Below are 23,116 nucleotides of genomic sequence, written 5' to 3'. Positions count from 1 at the left end.
TGTACATCAGAGACTTCTTGACACCTTCACGCACCACTGTCTTTGCTCTCTCACAGGACGCGGCTCAGTGGACCCTTCTTATCGCATATCATGACAGTGCGCATACGCACTCTCCTAATCTTATGTCGCATTTGTCCTCACCCGGTACTACACTTTCCTCGTGCCATCCCCCTAGCTCTATCCCTCCCTCTCACAGCACACACGTCGCCCCTCCATGTACGTCGCAGTAGTCCGACTCTCCTTGCTATCGGCTGCACTCAGCATCTTTGCAATCAAGTCGTTATGCACTCGCATCTCTAGCGCGCCGTCTCCCGACCCCGCTTCGTGCGCTGCACAAAAATTTCGCGAAGTGGGTTGCGCGGCGTTGAGTATCGAGGCCCGGAGCCCGGCGACCGGTCAACCCTAACATACGTGGCGCCCGGCGTATCACCACTACCAGGCGGTTCTGGCCCCGGGCCGTCGTCGCATCTTCCGCACTGACCACCACCACCGACGCCTCCTTCGCCTTCGCGGCGCATGACGGGGCTTCGCGCACGATAGTCCTCCGCACCCCCCAGGCAACCGCGCGCGACCGTAGAGTTATCGGGGGACACGCGACTGTACCCGTCGACGGCCTGCCCAGTCTGCCCCGCGCCCGCTTTTGTGCGCCGCGGCGCGCGGCGGGGGCGAGTGTCGACGCCGCTCCACCTGCACATGGGCCCGGTGAGTGCTTCTCGCCTGCGCCGGGGCAGCTGATGGTATCCGCTTTCTGTGTTCGTAGCTGGGGCGCTGCGGGCACGGCGGGCACGGCAGAAGCCTCGACGCCCTGGACCGTGGCAAGCACCACCACCCCAATCGAAATTGAACGCGGCGCCACGGAGTCGCGCGCGACGATATCGACCGCCTCTGAGGCTAGCAGACTTCAAGTTGCACGTACGGCAACTGCGAGGTCGCGCGGCTTGGTGTCCACGCGTCTGCTTCTCCCGCCGCACCCTATCCAGCAGCCGCGCTCTTTCCAACGCAACCGCGCGGACACGATGGGAATTTATAGAAGATTTGCACCCCTTCGTGGCTCGTCGTTCGCCGGCGCAGGGTTATCGAATTGGCGCCGGGCGCGCGAACGGCGAGCCCGCGCGTCCCGCCTTCGGATGCCGTTCGCGTTCGCGCAGGGCGACCGCATGGTCCAGCGCGCCCACTTCGCGTCCTCGTGGTGCATCAGCTCGTTCGACGCGAGAAGTGTCGGCGGGCGAATGGGGAGCAGGCTACGGGATTGTGGCACACACGGGACGACCCACTTGTCTGCGTCTGCATCCACATCGAGGCCTACTTCCACAGCCAGCGCACCGCGGAAAGAGGATATAAAGACAAGCGAGAACACGTTGTTTCAGCAACACGGCAACCGCCCGCCACGCCTCAAAACAGTCGACGAGCCCCGTTCCGGCCCCCAGTCAACGAACCCCACCACTCCGCCTAGCATGTTCGCGCTCTCGTGGCTGTTCGTTCTCTCCTCCGTCCTCTTCTTCCACGGCGCGCGGTCCGCGCCCTACTGCGCGCTCAAGGCGCGCGACGCGCCCACCGCCGTCACCAAGCGCGCGATCCCCGACACTCGCTTTGTCGTCTACAGCGACAAGTTCGTGTCCGGCCTGACGGGGCCCCCGCCTGTGTCCGAAATCCAGGTGCGTGTCCTCTCCGTCCATCTCCGTCCGCGCATCGCTGATGCGCCTGGAAAACACGTTATAGGGCTTCAACGTCTTGTAAGTCACGGGAGTCGGGGCCCCCGCGTTCCCGGCGGTGCTCACACGTGCCCTCCCCAGCGCGCTCTCCTTCCTGCTCATCTCCGGCCCTGCGGATAAGGCGGTCGAGTGGTCCGCCCAGCTCACCGCCGCCCAGCGCTCGTCGATCAAGGCCGAGTACGAGGCCGCGGGCGTGAGCCTTATCGTGTCCGTCTTCGGCTCGACGGACGCGCCGACGTCGATCGGCGCAGACCCGACCTCGACGGCAAACACGATGGCCGCGTGGGTCAAGGAGTTCGGCCTCGACGGCCTCGACGTCGACTACGAGGTGCGCGTCTCCTCGGCCGGCCCCAGGTCGGGCTTCGCGCGGACTGACTGACCGCAATCTGTTCTCGGGCGCAGGACTTCAACGCGATGGACGCCGGGGACGGCAAGGCCGAGGCGTGGCTCGCCACTTTCACGCGCCAGCTGCGCACCCAGCTCCCCCAGGGCCAGTTCATCCTCTCGCACGCACGTGAGTGCTTCGATTGAATGCTCGAAGAGTTTGTGCTCATAGATCGGCATCTCGCAGCTGTCGCTCCCTGGTGCGCATCTCGCCGCGGGCGGGCATTCACCCGCGTTCATTAACGGGGCACTTCTTTCCATCAGGTTCTCCGTGAACAGCCTGTTCTCCGCCGGGGCCTACCTGACGGTGGATAAGACCGTGGGAAGCCTGATTGACTGGGTGCGTCCGTTCCTTCCGCTCTACCTGCCCCGCGAAGCTCACAGAGCACGCCGCAGTACAACGTTCAGGTACGTGCAGCCGTCCTGCTCCCGCACGAGCGATCCTCGCTAAATGGCGCCCACCGCGGCCCCGCTGTACGGCCGGCCTTACGTCCCGAAGTTCTACAACCGTGAGTGGCCCTTGGCAAACCTTCGTTGCAATCGACTCGGGAGCTGACGCCGACTGCTGCCGGCAGAGGGTTCGACCGAGTACACGACGTGCACCAGCCTGCTGAACACCTCTGGCGGGAGCTGGCCCAAGTCGTCCGTGTTCGAGATCGCGGCGGCGGGCGTGCCGCTCGACAAGCTCGTCATCGGCAAGCCCGGGCTTTCGTCCGGCGACGCGAGCAGCGGGTTCATCGATCCCTCGACGCTCGCCGGCTGCCTCGCGCAGGCCAAGGCGAAGGGGTGGGGTGCGTTTCGACTCCTTGCCTTCCTCTGCATCCAGGCGCTGATCACAGCTCACGGTACTCGCGCTCTCCGCCGCCCGCCTTGCGACCTCAGACGCCGGCGCTATGGTTGGGAGGTGCGTGAGCGAGTCCTGCTCAGGTGATACAGAGGCTGACCCGCCGGGACTTGGCAGTTCCCCGACGCGGCGGCGTCGTGGATCAAGACGGTCCGGTCTCAGCGTTCCCCGAGTAATTGGGGCGACGCTGGAGACACAAAGATATCCGAGGGCTTTAGAGCTGTGTGCTATTATTGGGATCCACCCGCGTGTTCTCACTGGGAGATATATGGGCTCGAGACCAAGGCCTGTTGTATTATGCCCAGATTATGCCCTGGCTGGAGCCGGGGTATGTTGTATTACTAGTCGTGTTGGGAATCATATATCTACATTGGGTTTGTTCTGCCGCGTTTACGGTGCCCGTTACCCCGGGGAAGGTTAGTGTTCAGTGCTCAGTGCCAAGGACCCGTTGAAGCCGACTGCACACTGGGCGGCACGGGTGGAAGGTTGATAGCCACGTGGCCGGACGCGTTATCGGCGTCGGGGCTCGGACGACGGAGACGCTGATCCTGCTTGTTCCCAACCACCTCCGACCACGCGGACGACTCGTCCATGCGGAACGATTGCGTAGAACTTGCGAAGCCCTCAATCATCCGCTCTCAGACGACTCTCCGCCTCATGATCGCCATACGAGCGCATGTACTCATCACCCGAAACACCGGACCCCATTCGGCCTCCTACACACTCGCTTCTGCACTTGCTGAAGCCACATACAAGCTCCGAGGCCAGAACACCGTGAACGGTGCTGCTTATCGGCGGTGGAGCAGGACATCAATCCTCTTCATAACGTCTAAAACGTGTGTCTCGGGCGTGCTCATATAGGCCTTCAAAGTGAGCGTGCCCGGTCTCAGTGCCCTCGCCCCTTTTGGATACTATTCTTGCTCGAGGGTACGTCAGACTGATGGATTTCTTCCCGTATCCTGACCCTGATTCCTTTGGGCAGCTGCTATCACTATCGCAGCGCCCTTCTCGGGACTTGGGTCGCCTAGGCATGTTCTACAAACTTTCCCACCCGATACGACCCTTCAGACCGCAGTTGCCCAACCTGGGCGGACCAGCGCGCGTTCGGGCGAAGCTGACGGACGAGCCATCAGCGCTCAGACCTGCTATGTGCACACATGGCCAGCCGCCTTCTGGTGCACAAGACGAACCCGTGCTCTTACTTGCTTGCCCTGCCGATTGGGCAAAAGATCCTCCGTTCCGCCATCCACACGACACCTCGACCCGCCCACCTATCAAAGAATTGACATGGTTTGCCTGTCCATATGGTACCTCGTATCGCCTCTGCCCAGTGCAAGACTGTGAGCATGAAGGTTCACGCTGTACCCATTTCCGGCACCCCCAGCCTCCGGATACCTCACTCATACGCTGGGATATGGAAATGTGGACCCGATAGCGCATGTTCAGTGTCTAGCGCGCCTTGTCGAAATTTCAAGCGGTTTTCCTCGCCCTGTGGTATATAACCGCCCTCTTCTACTACGGGGAATCCTCCCGAAGGACCCCCTCCTCGGACCTCCTCCTCGCCTCCGTCCTCGCACAGAGTCGGCGCACCATGTTTGCCACCCCCCTCCGCCGCTTTTTCGGGCTCGTAACGTTCTACCTCGTGCTCCAAATGAGCAGTGTCACGGCTATCCCCTACGGGGTGGTCGAAGGCCTGTCTCCCAGGGCACGCGATCTCCTATCGGAATTCACGCCCGTGGAGCGTGCTCTCGAAGCTCGCGCGACGCAAGCTGCCCCTCACTTCGTTGCCTATGCGGACAAGTACCAGTCTGGGGTCACTGGTCCTCCCGCCGTCTCCGCGATCAAGGTGATATTGATGCCTCCGCCACAGCTCTCTAGTACTGACGTTCCGAGTCTTGTCATTAGGGCTTCAATGTCTTGTAAGACATTCTCATGTACATTTCCCATGTAGTTTCCATTCAAGGTTCCTCTCCACAGCTTGCTTTCCTTCTGGCTCGTCGAGGGCGCCTGGGACAAAGCTTACGAGTGGACGACTCTTTCCGCCACGGACCGCGCATCGATCAAGAGTCAGTATGCCGCCGCGGGCATCAAACTCATGGTTTTCGCATTCGGCTCGACCGACGTGCCGACGACCTCGAACTACAACCCCACCACGCTCGCGAACTCGCTTAGCTCCTGGGTGATCCAGTACGGCCTCGATGGCGTCGACATCGACTACGAGGTGCGTGCCTCGGCTCGAACTTTGGGTGACGAACGGGTCTCCGATTGTGCTCGCACTTGCAGGACTTCAACGCCATGGACGGCGGCTCTGCCGAGGCGTGGCTCATCACCTTCACAACCGCGCTCCGCAAGCAGCTGCCGGTCGGACAGTACATCGTGACCCATGCTCGTGAGTCCCCTGAGATCAAGGATTCTCGGTCGCAAGGTGATACTGATGCGCATGACGTGCCATCTGCAGCGGTCGCTCCCTGGTGAGATCCGGATCCTGTCTGGGAGCAGCCTTGGTCTCGATCTGATGCGACGCCCGTACTCAGGTTCACACCTTCGTCTTACCCGGGCGGCGGATACCTCAAGGTGCACTCGGCGGTCGGCAACCTGATTGATTGGGTGCGTGTGCTCGCTTTCCCTGCGACCTCCAGCTTTGCACCGCTGACTGATCCCTTGCACGCAGTACAACATCCAATTTTACAACCGTGAGTCCCACATCAGCGCATCCACCACATGTGCTCACTTTCTCCGCTCGCAGAGGGCGCTTCCGAATACACCACCTGCTCAGGCCTGATCACCGCCTCTTCCTCGACATGGCCCCAGACCGCGCTCCTCCAGATCGCCGCGAACGGCGTCCCGATGGAGAAGCTCGTGATCGGCAAGCCCGCGACGACCGGCGACGCGAACAACGGGTACATCGCCCCCTCGACGCTCGCCACCTGCGTCCAGCAGGCCAAGAACAAGGGTTGGAGTACGCACCACGTCCTTGTTCCCCCGCTTGGGCGCTCGCTGACAATGGACTTGTGCAGCTGGCGGTGTGATGACCTGGCAGTACCCCGACGCCGGCACGGCTTGGATCACGACCGTCCGCTCGCTCTCATGGCCGGTCTAAGTTATTTGACACAGGTATACCCCTAGATCTGCTGTGCGCCGGTTCTCGCGAGAGGGGAAATGAAGCCCACGACGTCGTGTATTATTTGGATGAAACAATGGATTTATCAGTCTGGCATACGCCCCTGCTGAACACTCGAGTACGATGGTTTGCTCCCGTTCGAGCCTAAGCCATGGAACCCCAAGCGTCCGGTTATCTTCAAAGTCCACCAACGTCAGCAGCGTGTACCTCCGTGATGAGCACATCATTATAGCAGTCGCCCCGGTATCCTCCTCCGACTCCATAACCTCGCACGTCATCGTTGTCTGACGGCAAAGTTTGTTCTCCACGGAGCTCGCGGCGTGATGGTTTGTCAAGGCTCTATAATCTATTCGGCCATCTGACCAGTCCGACCAGTTCGTTTCAACAGTACGCTTCGATCGCGCGGACATGGTTCCAAAGGCGAGTCCGCTAAGCTCCGGCTATTTTGTAGGCTAGTGCGAATCCATGCTCCCCCAAAATCCGACAACTAGATCCCCTCTAGAACTCGTTCGACGGTGCTGCGGCGATGTTTGCCTGCTTCTGGAACGTCGCTATCTCCCTTTACAACCTCCACGACAAGGCAACCGGCCTCCGGTCCACTCCACCCTGAACCGCAGAGGGGCGCGGCAAGTACCCTACTAGCCGCGCGGAGCTCGTCACTGCCATGGGCGCCACCTGCACTTGGGCCGGTTTCACCCCTTTTCCGAAAGTCAACGGCCTCCGCGCGTTCGCGCTCACCTTCGCGGAGAGCCGCAGTGCGGCGTACCACCTCACGGCTTCGGGCGGCACTCTCATGCTGGTTTTTCGGAACGTGATCGAGGAGGCTGGGGTGACGCGGTCGCTGTCGTCAATGTTCACGCTCTGCCCAAGCGCTTCAATTTTCCACTGACTCGAGCTGCGGCGACCACGTTGTCTTGTTGGCTATAGCACTGCAAATTCGCAATAGCCGCGAGCCATGGCAGTTCCAGGCTGAATGAATCACTTACACGTACTAGTGCATAATTTGCCATCTCAGTCATCCTGTGTGCTGCTACAAGACTAAGCATGGTTCTCTGTCCGTACCAAGCAAATGAGTTTGCCCTGGGCCAAGGAACAGGCGAGATTTCCGGCGCCTGACGCGGAGGTTGAACGTTTGAACGTTGAACATTGAGTACTTGAGTACCGGGAAGGGGCGGCGCGGGGCGCAGGGCAAGCGCCGGAACAGCGCCACGGTGCTGGCACTTGGTTGACAATGACAGACATTCGGTTTCCGGGACTCGGACGCACGCTTCTGTTTCTCGCGTGCTCTGTCTCTCACTGGCTCGACCATTGGCGCACTCATCTCGTGACAAAGGGTCCCGATTATCGGTGATTTGAGTGATTGCTCGACGTGAAGTCGTGAGTGCACTCTCTTCCCCCCAACACCAGTGTCGCGCCGCCGTCGCGCCCGTCGCGCTCATGAGCTCTTTAGTGCAACAGGCCGCTTCGGCCACACTACCGCGCTCTCGCTCTCTCACACGCCGAAGTCGGATTCAAAACGCCAGTCGCAGCAAGAGCAACCTCCCCGAAGGAGTGGCATCTGGCAAGCTTTCATTGCCGCAGGCTCGAGGGACCAGCAACCTCCTTGGCACCTTCCCGCCTAGCAAGCCACGGCGTGCAGAGATGCTCGACCGCCGGCCGAACTGCACCAAGATGATCGAGCTCGAGGACTTCTACAACCTCGGAACCCCTAGGCGCCTTGTTCATACCGCGCAAGATCGTGCACGGTTAGACAGAATTGTCCCCAAAATCCGAAGTCGGCTCCAACGCCTGTTCAAAAAACGCGAAAAGTGTAACGAAGCAAAGCTCAGCCACGAATGGGTACGTCGCGCTGTTTGTTTGTCCTCTCTGCTGGTGCTTCATCCAGGCTCTGCGTCAAGAAGGAGCTCGACAAGGTGCATCATCTCTGCCTCGGTCACACTCTTCACCTCTCCGAGACTAAGGCCGACGAGGGAGAGGTGACTGGGTCCAAAATCGACGGCGGCTTTTTCCACGACGATGACAAGGATTTTCTCCTCCCCGGCGTTCCCAATTGGCATTATTCGCGCTTCCTCGTCGAGTTCAAAAATGGCGATAAGGCACTTGACCCGTTCATTAAAGACTCAAGGAATAAAGAGGACTCGCAGAAGCGTAGCGATGTCCGTGGCCAGCTCTACACATACGCGGATTGCCTCCTCTATGCGCAGCATCGAACCCACCTTTTCATGCTGTTCGTCAACGGCTCCAAGTACCGACTTCTGCACTGGGACAAGTCCGGCCTCATTGTCAGCCACGCGAAGTCCTACCTTACCACCAAGGGGGATACCAAAGAGTTTCTCTCCCTCCTCGCGGACCTGTCGGCGCTGTCGTCCAAAGATGCCGGCCTCGACCCCAGTGCAGAGCGTCTCTCTCCAAAGTCATGCGGGTGGGCCCGTATGGACTGGGTCGCCGGAACGGGAGACTCCAAAGATCTATTGACTGATATCGACGAGAATGACACTGCGGTCTACAACACCTCCGACATCCGTTCCGACTTTCTCGACAGATGGGGCGATTGTACAGGCTTTGCCAAGGGGGGCAAGTTCGAAGATCCGCACGCGAAGATGGATGAAAAGGCTGAGAAGGTGTGGTCGGCTCCACGGCGCACCTTCAAGTACATCCGCGAGCTGTTCGCAAAGTCGCTCGCAAAGAACGCGTCGCGATACGTGCTCAAGATCGAGGGCAAGCGCTATCTCGTTGGCAACGCCCTGGTCCGCACGCACGAACCGTTCGGGCGGGGGACGCGCGGATGGCCCGCGATCGAGTGGCACACGCAGAGTCTCGTGTTCGTCAAGGACGCGTGGCAGCCCCACTATGTCGGAGTGGACCCCGAACATGTCACCCTCAGGAATCTCAACGAGGCCCAAGTCGCGGGCGTCCCCACGCTTATCGCCGCGCAGGCGTACGAGGGGCACGTCACGTTCTTGTCCTCGATCGCGGGCGTCACGAACCCCGCCCCGCCTCCCGACTCGTCCAATCCTCTGGCGACCCACACGCCAACGCCTCGATCTCGTGCAACGGACAGTCGAATTGGCTCCGCGCTGGTTAGCGACCCGCCTCACCAGTTCACCCCTCCATCGTCCTCGCAGGTCTCCGTCGATATTGCGTCACGTTTGGCGTCAAGTGGCGCTGCTTCTCTTACAGCTGCTACATCGCCGGAGGACCTCTCCGGGGTGCGGCATCTACGGCACGTCCGCATGGTGGTCGCTGAGATATGCCTCCCGTTGAGGATGTTCCGTAATGGACTGGAGCTCATACTGATCATACTCTACGCCATCTCTGGTTAGTACTTGAGTCCTAATCGCTTCGCGTGGCAGTTAAGCTCACAGGTTTGCAGCCCACGAGCAAGCCTACAAGTCGAAACACAAGCTGCTCCACCGGGACGTCAGTGTTGGCAACATCCTCATTAGGCCGCGGTTCGAGTCTGTCGAGGAAGGGAAGTCGCAAATTAGGGGGCGTGGGGTCCTAGCGGATTGGGAAATGGCGAAAAGTGAGGACGTGCACGTTGCTATGCAGCCCACGCGAACGGTGAGCACCAACTCTCTCAGTCGTGCTTTGCGCTGCCTTTGCTGACGTCGCACAGGGCACGTGGCCGTTCATGTCCATGCTGTGTCAGATGGACGCGATGAGACCGATCGAGGTGGCCGACGAGCTCGAGTCGTTCTTTCACGTCTTGGTCTTCATGGTCGTCGTATACATGGCCAGCAGCTGGAAGCCCGCCGTCGTCGACCGGTTTGTGCCAAAGTACTTCTATGACGGCGAAAAGAATGAGGACGGCGGCGAGACGTGCAGCGACACACGCGACAAGTGCATCCGACAAGGCGCTGTCACGACTGGGCACGACCCGCTCAAGCTGTATCACGTCGATGATGCCGGGCAGGAAGTTCCTGGGCACCCTCTGGATGACATCCTCTCCGAACTCCTCCGACTGTTCCGCGCTCGCTTGCTCGTCCACGAAGCCAGTCTGCGCGCCTCCGCAACATCCTCGGCGAAAGCCACCACTTCGAACACGGCTCCCGTGGCGCCCGGCATCCTGATGATCAAGGGCTTCGAATACCTCTTGACAACCGATGCCAGCAATGTTCCGCCCGCTCCGTCAGCACCTCTCATGTCACCGGAGCTGGAGTCGGCGGCACAGTTGCTGGAAAGCCACACAGCTGTCATGACACTCCTGGTAAAGGCAGCCATAAAGGAATGGCCTCGACGAGACCGGCACATCGATATCGGCGTGCCATTCGAGCGACCAGCCCGGGATGAGGAGGAGGAGGAAGCGGAGGAGGTGGAAGTGGACGAGGGGGAGGAGGAAGTGGACGAGGAAGAGGAAGAGGAAGAGGACGAGGAGGAGGAGGAGGAGGAGGAGGAGGAGGAGGAGGAGGAGGATCACAAGTAGCAGGACCTGAACTTGGAGAGCGTCACGACACTTTCAAGTTCGCAGGAAGCGCTGGCAGAAGTACACGCGATCAGGCGTACATAGGCAGCAGGGGATGGGTAGCTAGAAAGACATTTCAAGTGAGCCGCCGGCTGATGTCGAAATCGTCCGGTTTCTCAGGTAATATGCCTGCTTCCTTCACCGTGGACCAGAGAACTATCCGGTTAATGGAAGCCAGACGTCCCAGCATACAGTCGCTTACTCCAGCCTCTCTGCACCGCGGCTCGGCCGGGCCGCTCGGCATTGTAACCACTCCTGCGCAAAGAATATTGGCTATGCGTACTGCTTATTTTTAACTTCGACACCTAACAGAGTCCTGCCGGATGTCAGCCTACTGTGTGCCGGTGCCAGCCGCCAAGTAATGCGAACCAGCCTGACACAGAGTGTATAAATCCCTCGCCCGCACAGCTCGTGTTCCTTCCCGCTCTTTCCCTTGCACCACCATTACCATCCGCTTAACAGCACTTGCTATATCACACCATCATGTCTTTCTCTGGCAGCACTCTCGTCAGTGGCTCCTGGTCGACGCCCTTCGGTGCGCCTTTCTTCGTCTGGAACGGAGAAGGTTACGCCAAGGTCCCGATCGAGACTCTCCGCGCGCAGTATGTCATGTGGGAGTCGGCCCGGCTGGCGAGGTGCGCGGCCGTGGTCGAGGTCGGGGTTGAGGTTGAGGTTGAGGAGGAGGCCCGGGAGGGTCCGGCTGCTGGCAGCTGGGCCGACGAGGTTGAGGAACTTTTCAGCGGCGACATCTCTGACAGCCTCAACATCGATACCGCCGGATTCGACAACCTTTGCGACATCACCTTCGACGACAACGACCTCTCGTGGATCGCCCTCGACAAGGACGACCCCTTCGTAGGCGACAAGAGCACCGACATCTACGTGCTCCCCGACATCACCTCCAGCTTCGACAACCTCGATGCGACATCACCTTCGGCCCCATCAACATCGACAACGACTGCTCGTGGGCCGTCATTGACATGGACAACTCCTTCTGCGGCGACAAGAGCACCGACATCTACGTGTTCCTCGGCCTCGGCGCCTCTTTCGACAACATCGCCGACATGGACTTCGTCTCGCTCGCCGACACCGCGAGCCTCAACGTTCTCGACAGCCTCGACTCTGCCTTTGGTCTCGCTCCGAGCGCCGCCGACACCTCGATGTCCCTCGACTCGGTCCTTAACGCCGCCATCGACGTGCTCGCCGACCTCAAGCTCGACATCCCGACCGACTTCGACGCGAGCTTCACCCTCGACCCCGCGGGCGTGTGCGGACTCGGGCCCGGTCCGACCGGTGCGCTCTCCGGACCCGCGGCGAGCGCGGCGGGGGGTAGACTCCCCCTGCCTGCTGCCACGCTGGGCGAGGACACGCGTGCCGCGTCCCTGGCGTCCTTGGACGCGCCGCTCGCCCCGAACGACACCCCGGCCGACATCGCCAGCCGGGCCCCCGCGGGCGGCGTCGCGTGCGCGCCCGGCTGCCGTGCCGGACTTGGACTCAGGCTCGGGGGTGGGTTGGCTGTCTCTCCCGCTGGGCCTGGGGACGGTGCGGTGGTCGGGACGGCGCGCGGCGTCGTCTCGCCCAGCCTCAAGACCGACGCCATCAGCAGCAAGACCGGCCATTGGATCGCGGTGGGTCGGGTGCTGGCCGGCCTTGACGATGAGTATGAGGTCGTGGACATGGACGTGAGCGCGGACGGCGTCGTGAGCGTGCGGGTAGCGGGCGTGCGGTGCGGTGAGTGTGGGCAGGAGTGCGGGCGGGCGCGGGTCGGTGACCGGCGGCTCGGTGGTGTTCGGCTGTCGGCGCGCAAGGCCGCGTTCGATGGGAGCTGGGTGAGTCCTTTCGGTGTCTCTGGCGTCAATTGGGCTGACGATGAAGCAGTCTCCTGTCAAGCCGCGGCGCGCTGGCGGCTTCCGGTGGCCATTCGGGCTGCAGTTCAAAATTTGAGGATCAGTTCGACTCGACTGCTAGCAAAGCAAGTTCAATTTAGCACAGGTGAGCGACCGCACTATGACGAATTACCATGGCTGACGTTCATTGGTTGTCAACAGGCACCACTTTTTCCCAAGGGAGGGGCTTCGGTCCTGGCGCATGCCTCTTCGTGGTCCTTGGGACGAGTACCCGCCTGTTGTGTCGTTGCCTCCTCTGGAAGCGATGATACTCAGGCGGGGAAACCAAAATGCGCATAGATAGCCTTACGTACCTGGATTGCGATCTAGCGATTCCATAAACGTCGTTTCCTGTGATCGCCTGCCAACATAAGCTGTTTCGTATGCCAACACTTCTTTTGCTGGATCGGGTGCGTGGAGTAAAAAGTGAAGTCACGATGCATGCATTATGGTCAAAATGTGTCGTGTCTAGCGCACATGCGGCGTCTCAGTGCCCCGAAACCACAGAACAACCCTTACCATCCAAGGACCAGAACTCGTTACTTCTTCAGGTTCATCGCGATCTCGACGAGCATTTCCTCGATCCTCTTCTGCCTGTCCTCAATGCCTCTCAACCTCTGGTTGAATGTCACCGACTCCGGCACCCCGTGCTCCTCCACTTGTGCAGCGGTCTCGTGAGGATTGTGGCTCTCGATGTCGTCCTCACCGTCTTCGCCGTGCCCCTCGATCTCGCCACCGTCTTGCGACGCCTCTGACTCCATCGGGAAGCTAACCCCAGTCGCCGGGCTCCCGGAGAGCGCCGCCTGCTGCGCGAGGAGCCCAAGCTGGGACCGCCGCGGCGGGCTGTTCGTCGGGACCTTCTTCAGCGAGAGCGACTGCGCCGACGACGACGCCGCGGCGCTCAAAATCGCGCCCATCATCTTCGGCCGCGTCGGCGGGCTCGCCGTCGGGAACTTGCGCGGTGCGGGAGCGTCGGCGCCCGTCGCGCCGTACCCATAGCCGGCGCTGTGCGCGTGGTGGCCCGCGACCGAGTACGTGCGGATGCGGCGCGGCTGCGTGGGCGCGACGTGCAGCGACATGAGCCGTCTGCGCATCGCGGGTCCGTAGCTCAAGGCTGGCGGGGACGCGCTGAGGCCGTGCCCCGCACCCGACCCGGACCCGCCGTCTTCGTCGTCTTCGTCTTCCTCGGGCAGGATGTCGTCATCGACCACGAGAGGTTGGAAGATCTGCGCGAGTGGGCTGGCGGCGGCCTGGGCGACCTCGAAGCCGCGCGTGAGAATTGAGTTGATACGCTGACGAGGAGGAGGGACTGGAGCGGGAGCGGGAGGTTGGGTCTCCTGTTCTTCTTGTAGAGCTGGTGATTCGGCCCTAGGCGTTGAAGTGCCAGGGACAGGGTGCTCCGACTTGAGTGGCGACTTGGGCATCGGAGGAGTTGAAGGCGTGGCAAGGTGAGAAGATGATGATGGACGGCGCGGTTGATGTGTAGAAGAGGGATGTCGACGCGACGCCACAGATCCACGACGCTTCAAAGGGCTGGGGGAGATGGGAGTCGCAGCGTCGGATTCTTCCATTTCAAGTGCACTGTCTTCCATCTCTTCTTCAAGAGCGAAGATCTGATGTCGACACCGGGATTGAGCGAAAGGAATGTCAATGGGGATCTTTTGCAACGCACCGCATCAATATCAGCGTCAGGTCCGCCTAGGCCCTCGAAAAATGCTAGAGGACCAATAAGAAAGAGCACCCTTGGCAGGAGGATGAATATACTCACTCAGTCGTTTGAGGTGACGGGGCAATGTATCGAAAATCTTCTCTGCCGCTGCAGTGACTGTTTCGTAGAACGTGAAGGCTCCGGAACGTTTGGCTTGTCGCTCATATATGGCAATGCAAAGCAGAATAGGAAAACTCGTGAGCCGGATCATGAAAACGTTGACCTGTGAGGTGATGAATATAGAAACGTAACAAAGTCGTTCCATAATCCGACCTTATGAAACCAACGGGGACTTAGGACGTAACTCGCCGGGAGCATGACACACAAGGCAGCGAGGTTGACGGGAGGCTGATACGAAAACAAGGAATCGGCCTTGACGCCTTCAATGGTCGAGACGGCTCGACGGAACATTGCCTAATGCACAGTCAGATGGCGGAAACGAGTCCAATAATAAACATACCTCTGCGGCAGCGTCGTCATTGATCGTAGAAAAGGTGTGCGATAGGATAGACACGAGGACTGCACAGCTCAGCCTGAGCAACTCTCACTACGTTATGAAGATGAAGCACATACCAGTAAGGAGGAGAGTGTTGCTCAAACATGCGTATGTGATCATGAGGAATGGTCCGTACACCGGATGGAACTTGGCTGCGTGACGAGTTCAATCAGCTCACGCCAATTAGGATTGAAATTTCCTCTCAATTCACCAGCGTTGTCAAACCCACTAGCATCAAGACCAAACCACAGATCCAACATCCACCATGCTACAGTCCTGCTTCGCATATCAGCGGACGGAGTTCTCCGATATCCAAGAAGTCATACGCACCCCGCAGTATATCCTGCACTGTCTTTTCCGAGCCTGTACAACAGACATGTCAGGTCAGAAAATGTGGAAGCGGAGGTGGCTTACGTCCAGAGAGCGTAGAGGAATCCTCCAAAACAGAACGCAGCAATACCCATGAGAACAGCGAACTGGATTATCATTGCTCGCAAGGACAACACCATGACATTGTTTTTGAAAGTTACGAAAGCTAGTCTATAACACAGCTTCAGAGGATGCACCATCTATACGGAAAGAGGAATGCGCTGACCTCGGAAACATGAGAACTGCGATCAACGCCAAGCAGTTGATTCCTGTCTCTCGTGCCCAGTGTCCTAAACAGAAAGTTAGTTGACAAATTTTGTAATGCACGATAAAAGCGACATACGGTTGTCATATACTCCAAGGATCCGCATTGCAGCATAGGTGCAGAAAAGTGTTACTGGAATGCATCATGAGTAACACGATACGAATGGTATGGTTCAAACCCACCGAAAGCGAGATCGAAACCATTCTGAGCATACATTAGTCTTCCCTCCACTGGGACAATCAGATCGACACTCACCCAAGTACCTTTGAAGTATACTAGATAAACATAGTAAGCAAGCGTATGTGAACGGGGCGCATACACGGTACAAGCGCACCTCGAATGCCGTGTTCCTGCATGGCTGCAACCTTCTCCAATGTGAAGCCCAACGCATAAACCATGAAAATTATCTCCGGGGTATTAATTGTCTCTAGCTCGCTGAACTCGATGGCGCATACAAAGAGGATGAACAAGATAACGAAGCTGGGTGTATCCGTTAGGGATTGCGTAGAAATGATCATCGATAGACTCACTTCATATATTCCAAGACTGAACGGATTGCAGGTACTTTGAGACTTCAAAAAGAGTGAGACGTGCAAAAGCAGGTGGTTTGCGCAATCTTACCGATAATGATCCAGCAATGGTGCCTTGTGCGGGTCGTAAAAGTGTATAGGATTCCTTTTATACGTCTGCATTCGTGCGCCGAGATATCAGCGAAGGCACAGCCAAAGTAAATGGAACACGCACATCGGAGAGGATTGAACGAGTGCTCTCTGCCTGGTACACGATCTTGCCACTGCAAAGCCAATAAGCTATAGGAACAAGCAGTAGACGGGAATAACTCACCTCCAAATGCCGTCAATGACCTTCTGGCATGGCGAACTCTTGATGAAGCGCTTTGCTTGGCTCAAGATTGCCATTTCGATGGCGTTCCCGACTCGGTCTTCAAAATCATCCAAATCTTCCTGAGCACGTTCGACTAGTTCATATGGCGCTCCAGAGTACACGGACCACGTTGTTGTGAGAACGAGAGCCAGCTCGAGCACGTTGTCCGCATGTTCGCGTAGCGCCCGAATGGCCAGGATCTCGCATAGGTCGGCCCGGGTGCGCGAAAGTGCGGTGGTCGTCAGGTGGCGGTCGCGGAAGAAGTAGACGCGACTAAGTAGCAGACAGAAGATGACGGACATGTTCCCTTGCCTCTGGATGGCGGCATACTTATCCAGCAGAGGGCGAATGAGGGTGTAGGTGAGGTCGGGGGCGGTGAGCTAAAATGACGCATTGGTGACGATGAATGGGCGTCAGGTCACCGAGTGAGATGAGACTTACAGCTTCATGTGTCAGGGGAGTATCTGCGGGCAATGAGGCTGAGGAAGGGCAATGTCTTGAAGGTATAACTCACCGATGAAACGCTGGATGAGGGGACGAAGAACCAGTTACAATCAACTATACAGACTGGGGAAGCCCAACACTAACCATAACATCCTACGAAAGGGTATGGGTATAGAGTACGCATGAATTCATGGTGGTGCTTACGCTTCGTATCATATGAAGTATAGGGTACACCTCTGTCTCAGCGACATTTGCCGAGCGTTGCAGCAAGGGTTGTCGTTCAGCAGAGTCCATCCTGTCTGCGCCGTGCTTGGGGGTCTTTCAAACGTTCATGTGTCGCGGCGTACCCGGGGAGCGATCGCGATTCAGAAGAAGGCCGTGAGAGATGAGGGGAGCGGGTGGAGGACGCGAAGGGACCAAGAACGAGGGGAGCAGACCAACTTTGGTGTCAGGAGCAACTCGCGACGACCGAAATGCGTGATTCGGACCACATTTGCAATCTAATCGCTTCTAGATGGACGCCAAAGGATGCCCTCAAGGCTCATACTGACGGGTCACGGCAGTGGCACTCACCGTTGTTCTGGTTGGTCTCCCCGTCTTGTAATCCCACTCTTGGTCGCATACCTCTTCTATCGAGGCCGGAATACACACCGAGATAGCAGGTATGCCAATTGGTTTGTCTCTTTTGAGTGCGTTTCACCTGATTCCGACGCCAGTGCACAGCGCACACCATGGGCCCCCTCCTCCCCCACGACGTGCTCCTGATCATAGCCTCTTACTGCTCCAGGAAAGACATCATGTCCTTCATGCCTGTGTCTCGCGACTTTCATCACGACTGCGCCAAGTATGTTCTCGGCCCCGGAGTGTCCCTTCGTCGCGACTCCGACACCACCTCGTTCATCCGCTTCATGCGCCCACATCAGAAGAGACGTTGGCGGTACCTCAGGACTCTTACCATGGCGTCGTCTGGAGACATAAGCCCCGATGTTTCAGATGAATTGGCCTCTGCTCTTTCCCGTGCGTCCAACCTTGTGAATATCACATTCGAGGATGCGGAACGGACACTCAGCGCCCACCCCAATCTATCCCCCGCTTTCGCCGCCGTTCGGTCTGTGAAGCACGTAGAAGTCAGAAACGGACGGCAACACGCCTGTCGAATGCTTGAGGCTATGCGTTGGTCTCTGGAGACAATTTCCCTGGACAACGTAGACGTGTTCCTTGATGCAAACCGCGTCTGGAACGATCCAAACCAAAACACTCGCATGCATCCTGCGATGCTCCTGAAGAACGCACGGGAGACTCTTCAAGAGCTGGATCTACGATACTGGACTGCAGCGATCGGTCTCCTCCCTGAATACCCCGTCTACCCCAGTCTGCACACCCTCTCCCTAGAGGGTTCGTGGTTTGTCCAGACTGCTCAATGGGTCATCACGTATCCTCACCTGCGACGCTTGAAGCTTGAATTCGAGGATGGCAGGATGATGGGCTACCTACCTCACCAAGCGGATGTATACGCAGATCAACGGCGCCTCAACCGGACAGACCACCTCACAAAAGGCACATGGCCGGAGCTCGAGATATTCATCGGCGACCCCTTGGACCTCTACCTCTCCGGAATCCCCTGTCGGATACGGAAACTGCTCATCCGTGTCATACACTCTCACAACCTGCAATTTCTTCCCACCGCATTGGACGATTCCCATCCCGAGTATCTATCGCTATGCATCAATACTTCCGTGCTCCTGCTAGGCGTCCAAGGGTTTGCGCCCCGTCTCGCAGACACCAACCTCTCCGACCTGCGTATCCTCCATATCGATATCCTCCTGGAGCAGAGCAAAGGCGTGGACTTGGAAGCGTTCATAGTAAGCGAACTCAGCTTTCCTCGCGAGGTGTTACTGATGGTCTGTGGGACACAGAGCTCGCTGCAGACACCACTGGCAAAGTGTTCAGCCCTCCGGACCTTGAATATCTCTTTCACGCCCGGCTCTGGGAAATGGGACGCAGATCTTCCTGCAAACGACTCCGAAGAAATACGCAACGGAAGGGCCAGGCTTCCGAGCTTTAGTCCCCGCCATTCGCCGTATATCCCGGGTGGGTTGGAAGTCTATAACACAGAGGTGGATATGAAGAAGCACGCTCAGAGTTTGCTCGAAGCCACCTGCCCTCTGAAAACGGTGAACATCGCTGTCTGGAGGCAGAGCCTACAGGGCACCGCCCTCAGGATCAAAGCTGAGAAGGTTGAAGGTGGCGGGTACACGATCGAGCTGTAGCGGACATGTTGGAAACTTTTATCGTATGATGGAACAAGACATCATCACATATCGCTCAGACCTGGGGATCCAGCGCCGGGGAATGGTTGGAGACGCAGGTCAGATGTGATTGCCAAGATGATACAGTCATTATACTACACGAGCAGGTGAGGTCATTATAGTCATCAGGAGGGTGTGTGGTCATCAGGATCGTGAAAGAAAGTACCGGCTGAATCGGAACCAAAAGACAGTCTAAATAGGCTATAAGTAGAGCAACAGCAGCAACAAGTATGGCGCGACAACAAGAGGACGACATCAAGAACAACAACAGCGAGGCGCGACCTCAATCATAACAAGGGTGTAGGGGTATGGATGCTACGTCGTACTACCTCGATGGCGAGGATTTGGACGGAGGGTTGGTGAACAGTGGCGAGTACGGCGGGCTCCTACGCTCTGCGCGCGGCGGAGAACCGCGAGATCTCGCAGGGGTGTGTTCTTGAGCAGGGCTCTCGGCAGCAGCAACCGGAAGCATCTGGGGCGCCAGAGGTGCGGGAAGGACGATCTGATCCCTTCGAGGGACATATCGACTCATCGGGCGGCTGGGTGGGGTGTATTGCATGGTAGGCGGTGTCGGGTATTGAACGCCTCCCCTGGAATCTCGCCGCGTGCCCCTCGAGTAAGCTGCGCTGGATCGGCTCAGGCGCGGCTGGGTGCCAGGGGACTGGGGCGGAGACTGCATCACGGGTGAGACAACCTGAGGAGGCGAGAGCGCGCGAGGTTCAGGATAGAACTGCGCCGAATCCCGTTTGTGAGACGAGCGTCGCCATTGTTGCGTGTCGCTCGATGGTCGGGAGCTGGTGGGCGCACGCCCGGGCGGGGAACCGGCGAGTGGGGGGGATTGTGGCGGCTGAGACCGGAATGCAAGCGGCTGAGGGGGGACCGGCGACGACGGGCCTGCAATGGCAGCGGGACGCGTAATGGTCTGCATAGTGGTTGAACGGCTGACTGGGGTAGAGGCGATCATGATGGAAGGGTCCACGAGCACTGGTATCTTCAAAACCATCTTATCCCTAGTAGCCACCTCAGGAACGCCGCCAAATTTAATCTGAGCGTGGTGCGCCTGAGACGATGGTCCGGAGAGTAGCGCTTCTGCTGACGAGCCAATGTCGATAGACCCTGCAAAGGCGCGCTCGAGATAACTATCCGCCTGGAGCGACTGCATGCTCGGTGACGGAAGTGCAGGGGTTGACAACGAAGCCATCGACTCAAGAGGAGCGAGTACCGGATGTCTCAAGTAATGGCTTGGTGATTGAGTAGGACGGCTTTGTGCATGGGCATCAGGGGGACCCCCTGGTGGAACGCCGAAGGATGCCAAAAGTAAAGGTTCGAAAGCAGGTTGAGAGTTTTGCTTTGAGTTCCGTGGGCCGCCATTCAGCTTGCTCTCGCGATACATCCGAATGGCAGATGGTGGAGGGGGGTCTTCGTACGTGTGTTCTTTAACATTGGGCATGAAGCTTGAGAGGTGACGCGAGCGGCGGGGGGAGTTCGGGAAACTGCCTTGGGGTGAGGCCTCGCTGTCTGGACCAGGGCCAGATTGCGAAAACCGAGGGTAGAAGCGGCGCCACCAGGATGACTGAGCGTGATGGTGTCCGGTGATGGGAGCTTCGGCGGCTTCTTCGTTTATAATGGGAGTATATGTGGTAGTAGGGTTTCCTACGGATGTATAGTGTGAGGAGTGTAGATGAACACCGTTGAGACGACGGACGCACCTCGCAGAGTGTATCCGCGCCGGGATAACTCTTTCTCAATCTGTGACTCCAGACCCTCACTTCGCTCCCGCTGTCTCCTCGACTGATAGCCCAGCCCATACTTATACTCGTCTCCCAGACCCAGCCATTGTTGCTCTTCACCAATCCGCACCTCCTTCTCAACCATCACCGACACGTTGAGCTCCTTCTCTCCAGTCGCCACCTTGGGTTCATTCGCTTCGCGGGAAATGTCATATCTCGACCGTCCGAATACGTTTTCCAGGGCGACTTGGCGATGAGCTTGAACGTCGACCTCCTTGCCACGGTACCTGTACCACATGTATACAGTGCCGGACCACAGCTCCACGAAAGTCTCCTGGAAGTTCATGGCATGCCCAAGGGATCGCCAACGTGGGGTCGACTCTCCGCCGTTGTCGCCAGTGTAGTAGGGCTTGTACGAAAACGCCCAAAGGTGCAATACCGCGAACAGACTGCAGAAGTATTAGCCCATGCACACTGTCCGTGGATAAGACTAGATGCGTACGCCATTTCCGTTGTCTCAGCGATGGCCCCAATTCCGATATTTATGTCATTAGCTGTCATGGTAGGTGTCTGAGAGCTCTGATCAGCGGACATGGTATGGGAAGCACTTAAATTGGAAACACACGTCTTTCACGATTCCAAACATGGTCAGTAACGACAGGAACGTTGCTTGCCAGAACGTTAAGAACACTGAATTCTCATTAGCGGCGACGGGGAAACATTCGTACAGCTACCCACCGACTGCTTTGATGGCGAAGAGCTTGAGAAGAGGCTTCTGCGGCGCCAGCTCGACCTTCACTACCATGTACAGCTGGATCAAGCAGTACATGGCAATCGAAACCGATATCGAAACCACAACAACGATCTACGCATCATGTCAGTAAAAGCAGTATAAAGTCGATCAAACCTCGTACCCAAATATGGCCCCAACCGAGACTCCATGACTCTTCACAGTACAAGCCCACATAGTCGAGGACAACAGCAGCAAGCGTGGTTCTGTGCAGGCTTCGTGAGGAGGGGGATCCTTTGAAGACAAAGACGAAAGCATACCCAGGCCGAATGACACAATACTGCAGAATTCCCCACTTCATGATTTGAAGGAAGTAGAGTCCATCCTACACAAGTCCATGAGCCCACTTGTTATCGCTAATGAAGGCGTTATACCTACTCACCGCAGGCTTTGCCTTCAAGAAGTTCAAGGGATAGACCCAATGTTGGAGCTCTTTGCCTTGTCTTAGCCTTTCCCTGTCGTTCTTCTTGGAGGGCCCGTTCTGAGAGCGGCGATGAGCCAACAAAGTAGACAAGTGAATGATAGTCTCAACCTTGCGAAAGACCTCCTTCTGAGCATTCTCATCGTGAGAGATGTAAAGCAGAAGCAAGTAGAAGAACGACGTGAGAACGGTCGATTCGTAGCAATCACGGATCAGCAGGAGAGGTGTTGAATGTTCCTGGCAGAGGTCGCGCGGTGAGACAACGGGCTTGCAGGGAGTGAGCAGACGAGACCTGGTTTACTCACCCACCAAAAGAACGAAGCCGTGCTGACGACCGCATATATGGGGACCATGAACAGAATTCGGATGGTGTCTGTGGTGCATGCAATAATCGTTGAGCCAGAAGCACCAAGTCAAGATGAAACACGAACGTCGTTGCTCGAGTTTCTGGTGTATTGGGGTGTATGTCAGTGGGTCGAAAGCGTAAGGACAGGGCGAAAACATACGTTGGTGTACCAGCGTGTGTGCTTGTTGATGAGCCAGAAGGAGATGACGATAGCAATCAAGGTGAACAATGAACAGACCGCCCAACCAATCTGAGTGCAGATTCAATGCGAAGGGTCTTCAGCGAGTGCGTCATACGTACGTGGTGAGCTAAGAGATGCAATCCCGTTGAAATCGTCTAATCATGCTTGAGATTATCAAAACGCACCTTGGATCATAATCTTCCCATTTTGAAAGAGTGGGGGACTCTCTTCAATCGCGCGAGTCGCATGGCAAGTACCATTCGCGATAGTCATCTTGATGAAGAGCCTATCGATGCGCCAGTAGAAGCAGGGAATAGAGGCCCGGCGGCGAAGACAGATTATAGAGGTACAACAGCAAGAGGGAGTGACGTCGTGAGAGTCGTTAAAAGTCGTTGGTAGGCGTGATAGCGAGAAGGGAAGCCGGATAGAAGCCGGGGGTTGGGGAAGGAGATTCTGCGCGAGATATTGACGTGCAGAGCGGTGTCTCGTACCAGGGGAGAGACCGCAAGGGCACAAAGGTCGAGGACCCTCGGGTACGGCAGGAAGGCAGAGGACACTGCAGACGCTTGGGCGGGCGAGCGGCATGTCCCAGTGTGGGCAGACGTCACTACGTCACGACACGTGCTACGTGTGACGAGCTGCCTTTTCGAGACGCTGGCGTGTGCAAGTGGCCGGCCGAAGATTTGCACAACGAACGTTAACCTTTGTGGTAGACTGCACAGCAACATCCACCGGTATTCCATGACATTGAGAGTAGCTCCAA

The 23,116-nt window shown here is 57.8% G+C and overlaps 7 protein-coding genes across 7 annotated transcripts; 5 read left to right on the top strand and 2 right to left on the bottom strand.

The window, feature by feature from the left end:
- Positions 1–1,454: 1,454 nt before the first annotated feature.
- BXZ73DRAFT_98732 (glycoside hydrolase) lies at positions 1,455–3,116 on the top strand (the record flags this gene model as incomplete). Its single annotated transcript, XM_048027782.1, has 11 exons — positions 1,455–1,655; positions 1,720–1,733; positions 1,794–2,040; positions 2,115–2,226; positions 2,284–2,296; positions 2,361–2,436; positions 2,493–2,504; positions 2,596–2,605; positions 2,672–2,887; positions 2,923–3,000; positions 3,058–3,116. 11 exons carry the CDS (start codon positions 1,455–1,457, stop codon positions 3,114–3,116), a joined length of 1,038 nt encoding a protein of 345 aa, XP_047880752.1.
- A 1,415-nt stretch (positions 3,117–4,531) lies between these two features.
- BXZ73DRAFT_42578 (glycoside hydrolase family 18 protein) lies at positions 4,532–6,040 on the top strand (the record flags this gene model as incomplete). Its single annotated transcript, XM_048018983.1, has 10 exons — positions 4,532–4,624; positions 4,682–4,786; positions 4,846–4,859; positions 4,918–5,161; positions 5,224–5,329; positions 5,399–5,411; positions 5,475–5,547; positions 5,612–5,633; positions 5,687–5,899; positions 5,958–6,040. The coding sequence occupies 10 exons, from the start codon at positions 4,532–4,534 to the stop codon at positions 6,038–6,040; spliced, it is 966 nt and encodes a 321-aa protein (XP_047880751.1).
- A 1,922-nt stretch (positions 6,041–7,962) lies between these two features.
- BXZ73DRAFT_15975 (uncharacterized protein) lies at positions 7,963–10,139 on the top strand (the record flags this gene model as incomplete). The annotated part of the gene is made up of 3 exons (XM_048017523.1): positions 7,963–9,379; positions 9,435–9,625; positions 9,681–10,139. Coding segments are annotated over 3 exons (2,067 nt in total), but the record flags the coding sequence as incomplete, so codon positions are not given.
- An 870-nt stretch (positions 10,140–11,009) lies between these two features.
- BXZ73DRAFT_98729 (uncharacterized protein) lies at positions 11,010–12,470 on the top strand (the record flags this gene model as incomplete). Its single annotated transcript, XM_048027781.1, has 3 exons — positions 11,010–11,381; positions 11,432–12,355; positions 12,405–12,470. 3 exons carry the CDS (start codon positions 11,010–11,012, stop codon positions 12,468–12,470), a joined length of 1,362 nt encoding a protein of 453 aa, XP_047880749.1.
- Positions 12,471–12,951: 481 nt separating this feature from the next.
- Positions 12,952–16,870, bottom strand: BXZ73DRAFT_42553 (uncharacterized protein; the record flags this gene model as incomplete). The annotated part of the gene is made up of 21 exons (XM_048018977.1): positions 12,952–13,134; positions 13,186–13,312; positions 13,367–14,025; positions 14,085–14,128; positions 14,181–14,343; positions 14,394–14,534; positions 14,581–14,639; positions 14,694–14,768; positions 14,828–14,892; positions 14,947–14,979; positions 15,031–15,156; positions 15,212–15,275; positions 15,329–15,382; positions 15,433–15,454; positions 15,506–15,525; positions 15,585–15,730; positions 15,781–15,822; positions 15,872–15,936; positions 15,995–16,043; positions 16,094–16,512; positions 16,757–16,870. 21 exons carry the CDS (start codon positions 16,868–16,870, stop codon positions 12,952–12,954), a joined length of 2,670 nt encoding a protein of 889 aa, XP_047880748.1.
- A 437-nt stretch (positions 16,871–17,307) lies between these two features.
- Positions 17,308–18,846, top strand: BXZ73DRAFT_98727 (uncharacterized protein; the record flags this gene model as incomplete). Its single annotated transcript, XM_048027780.1, has 2 exons — positions 17,308–18,438; positions 18,493–18,846. The coding sequence occupies 2 exons, from the start codon at positions 17,308–17,310 to the stop codon at positions 18,844–18,846; spliced, it is 1,485 nt and encodes a 494-aa protein (XP_047880747.1).
- A 364-nt stretch (positions 18,847–19,210) lies between these two features.
- On the bottom strand, positions 19,211–22,626 carry BXZ73DRAFT_42455 (DUF300-domain-containing protein; the record flags this gene model as incomplete). Its single annotated transcript, XM_048018957.1, has 14 exons — positions 19,211–20,538; positions 20,595–21,064; positions 21,118–21,185; positions 21,241–21,305; positions 21,354–21,480; positions 21,530–21,611; positions 21,666–21,730; positions 21,788–21,886; positions 21,938–22,063; positions 22,132–22,199; positions 22,258–22,273; positions 22,333–22,422; positions 22,473–22,480; positions 22,539–22,626. 14 exons carry the CDS (start codon positions 22,624–22,626, stop codon positions 19,211–19,213), a joined length of 2,700 nt encoding a protein of 899 aa, XP_047880746.1.
- Positions 22,627–23,116: the final 490 nt, after the last annotated feature.

This window comes from Epithele typhae, assembly GCF_022376455.1.
Source record: "Epithele typhae strain CBS 203.58 chromosome Unknown BXZ73scaffold_8, whole genome shotgun sequence".
Taxonomy (NCBI): Eukaryota; Fungi; Basidiomycota; class Agaricomycetes; order Polyporales; family Epitheliaceae; genus Epithele; species Epithele typhae.
The sequence above is the reverse complement of the archived record's forward strand: the minus strand, read 5'-3'. Positions and strand labels throughout refer to the sequence as shown.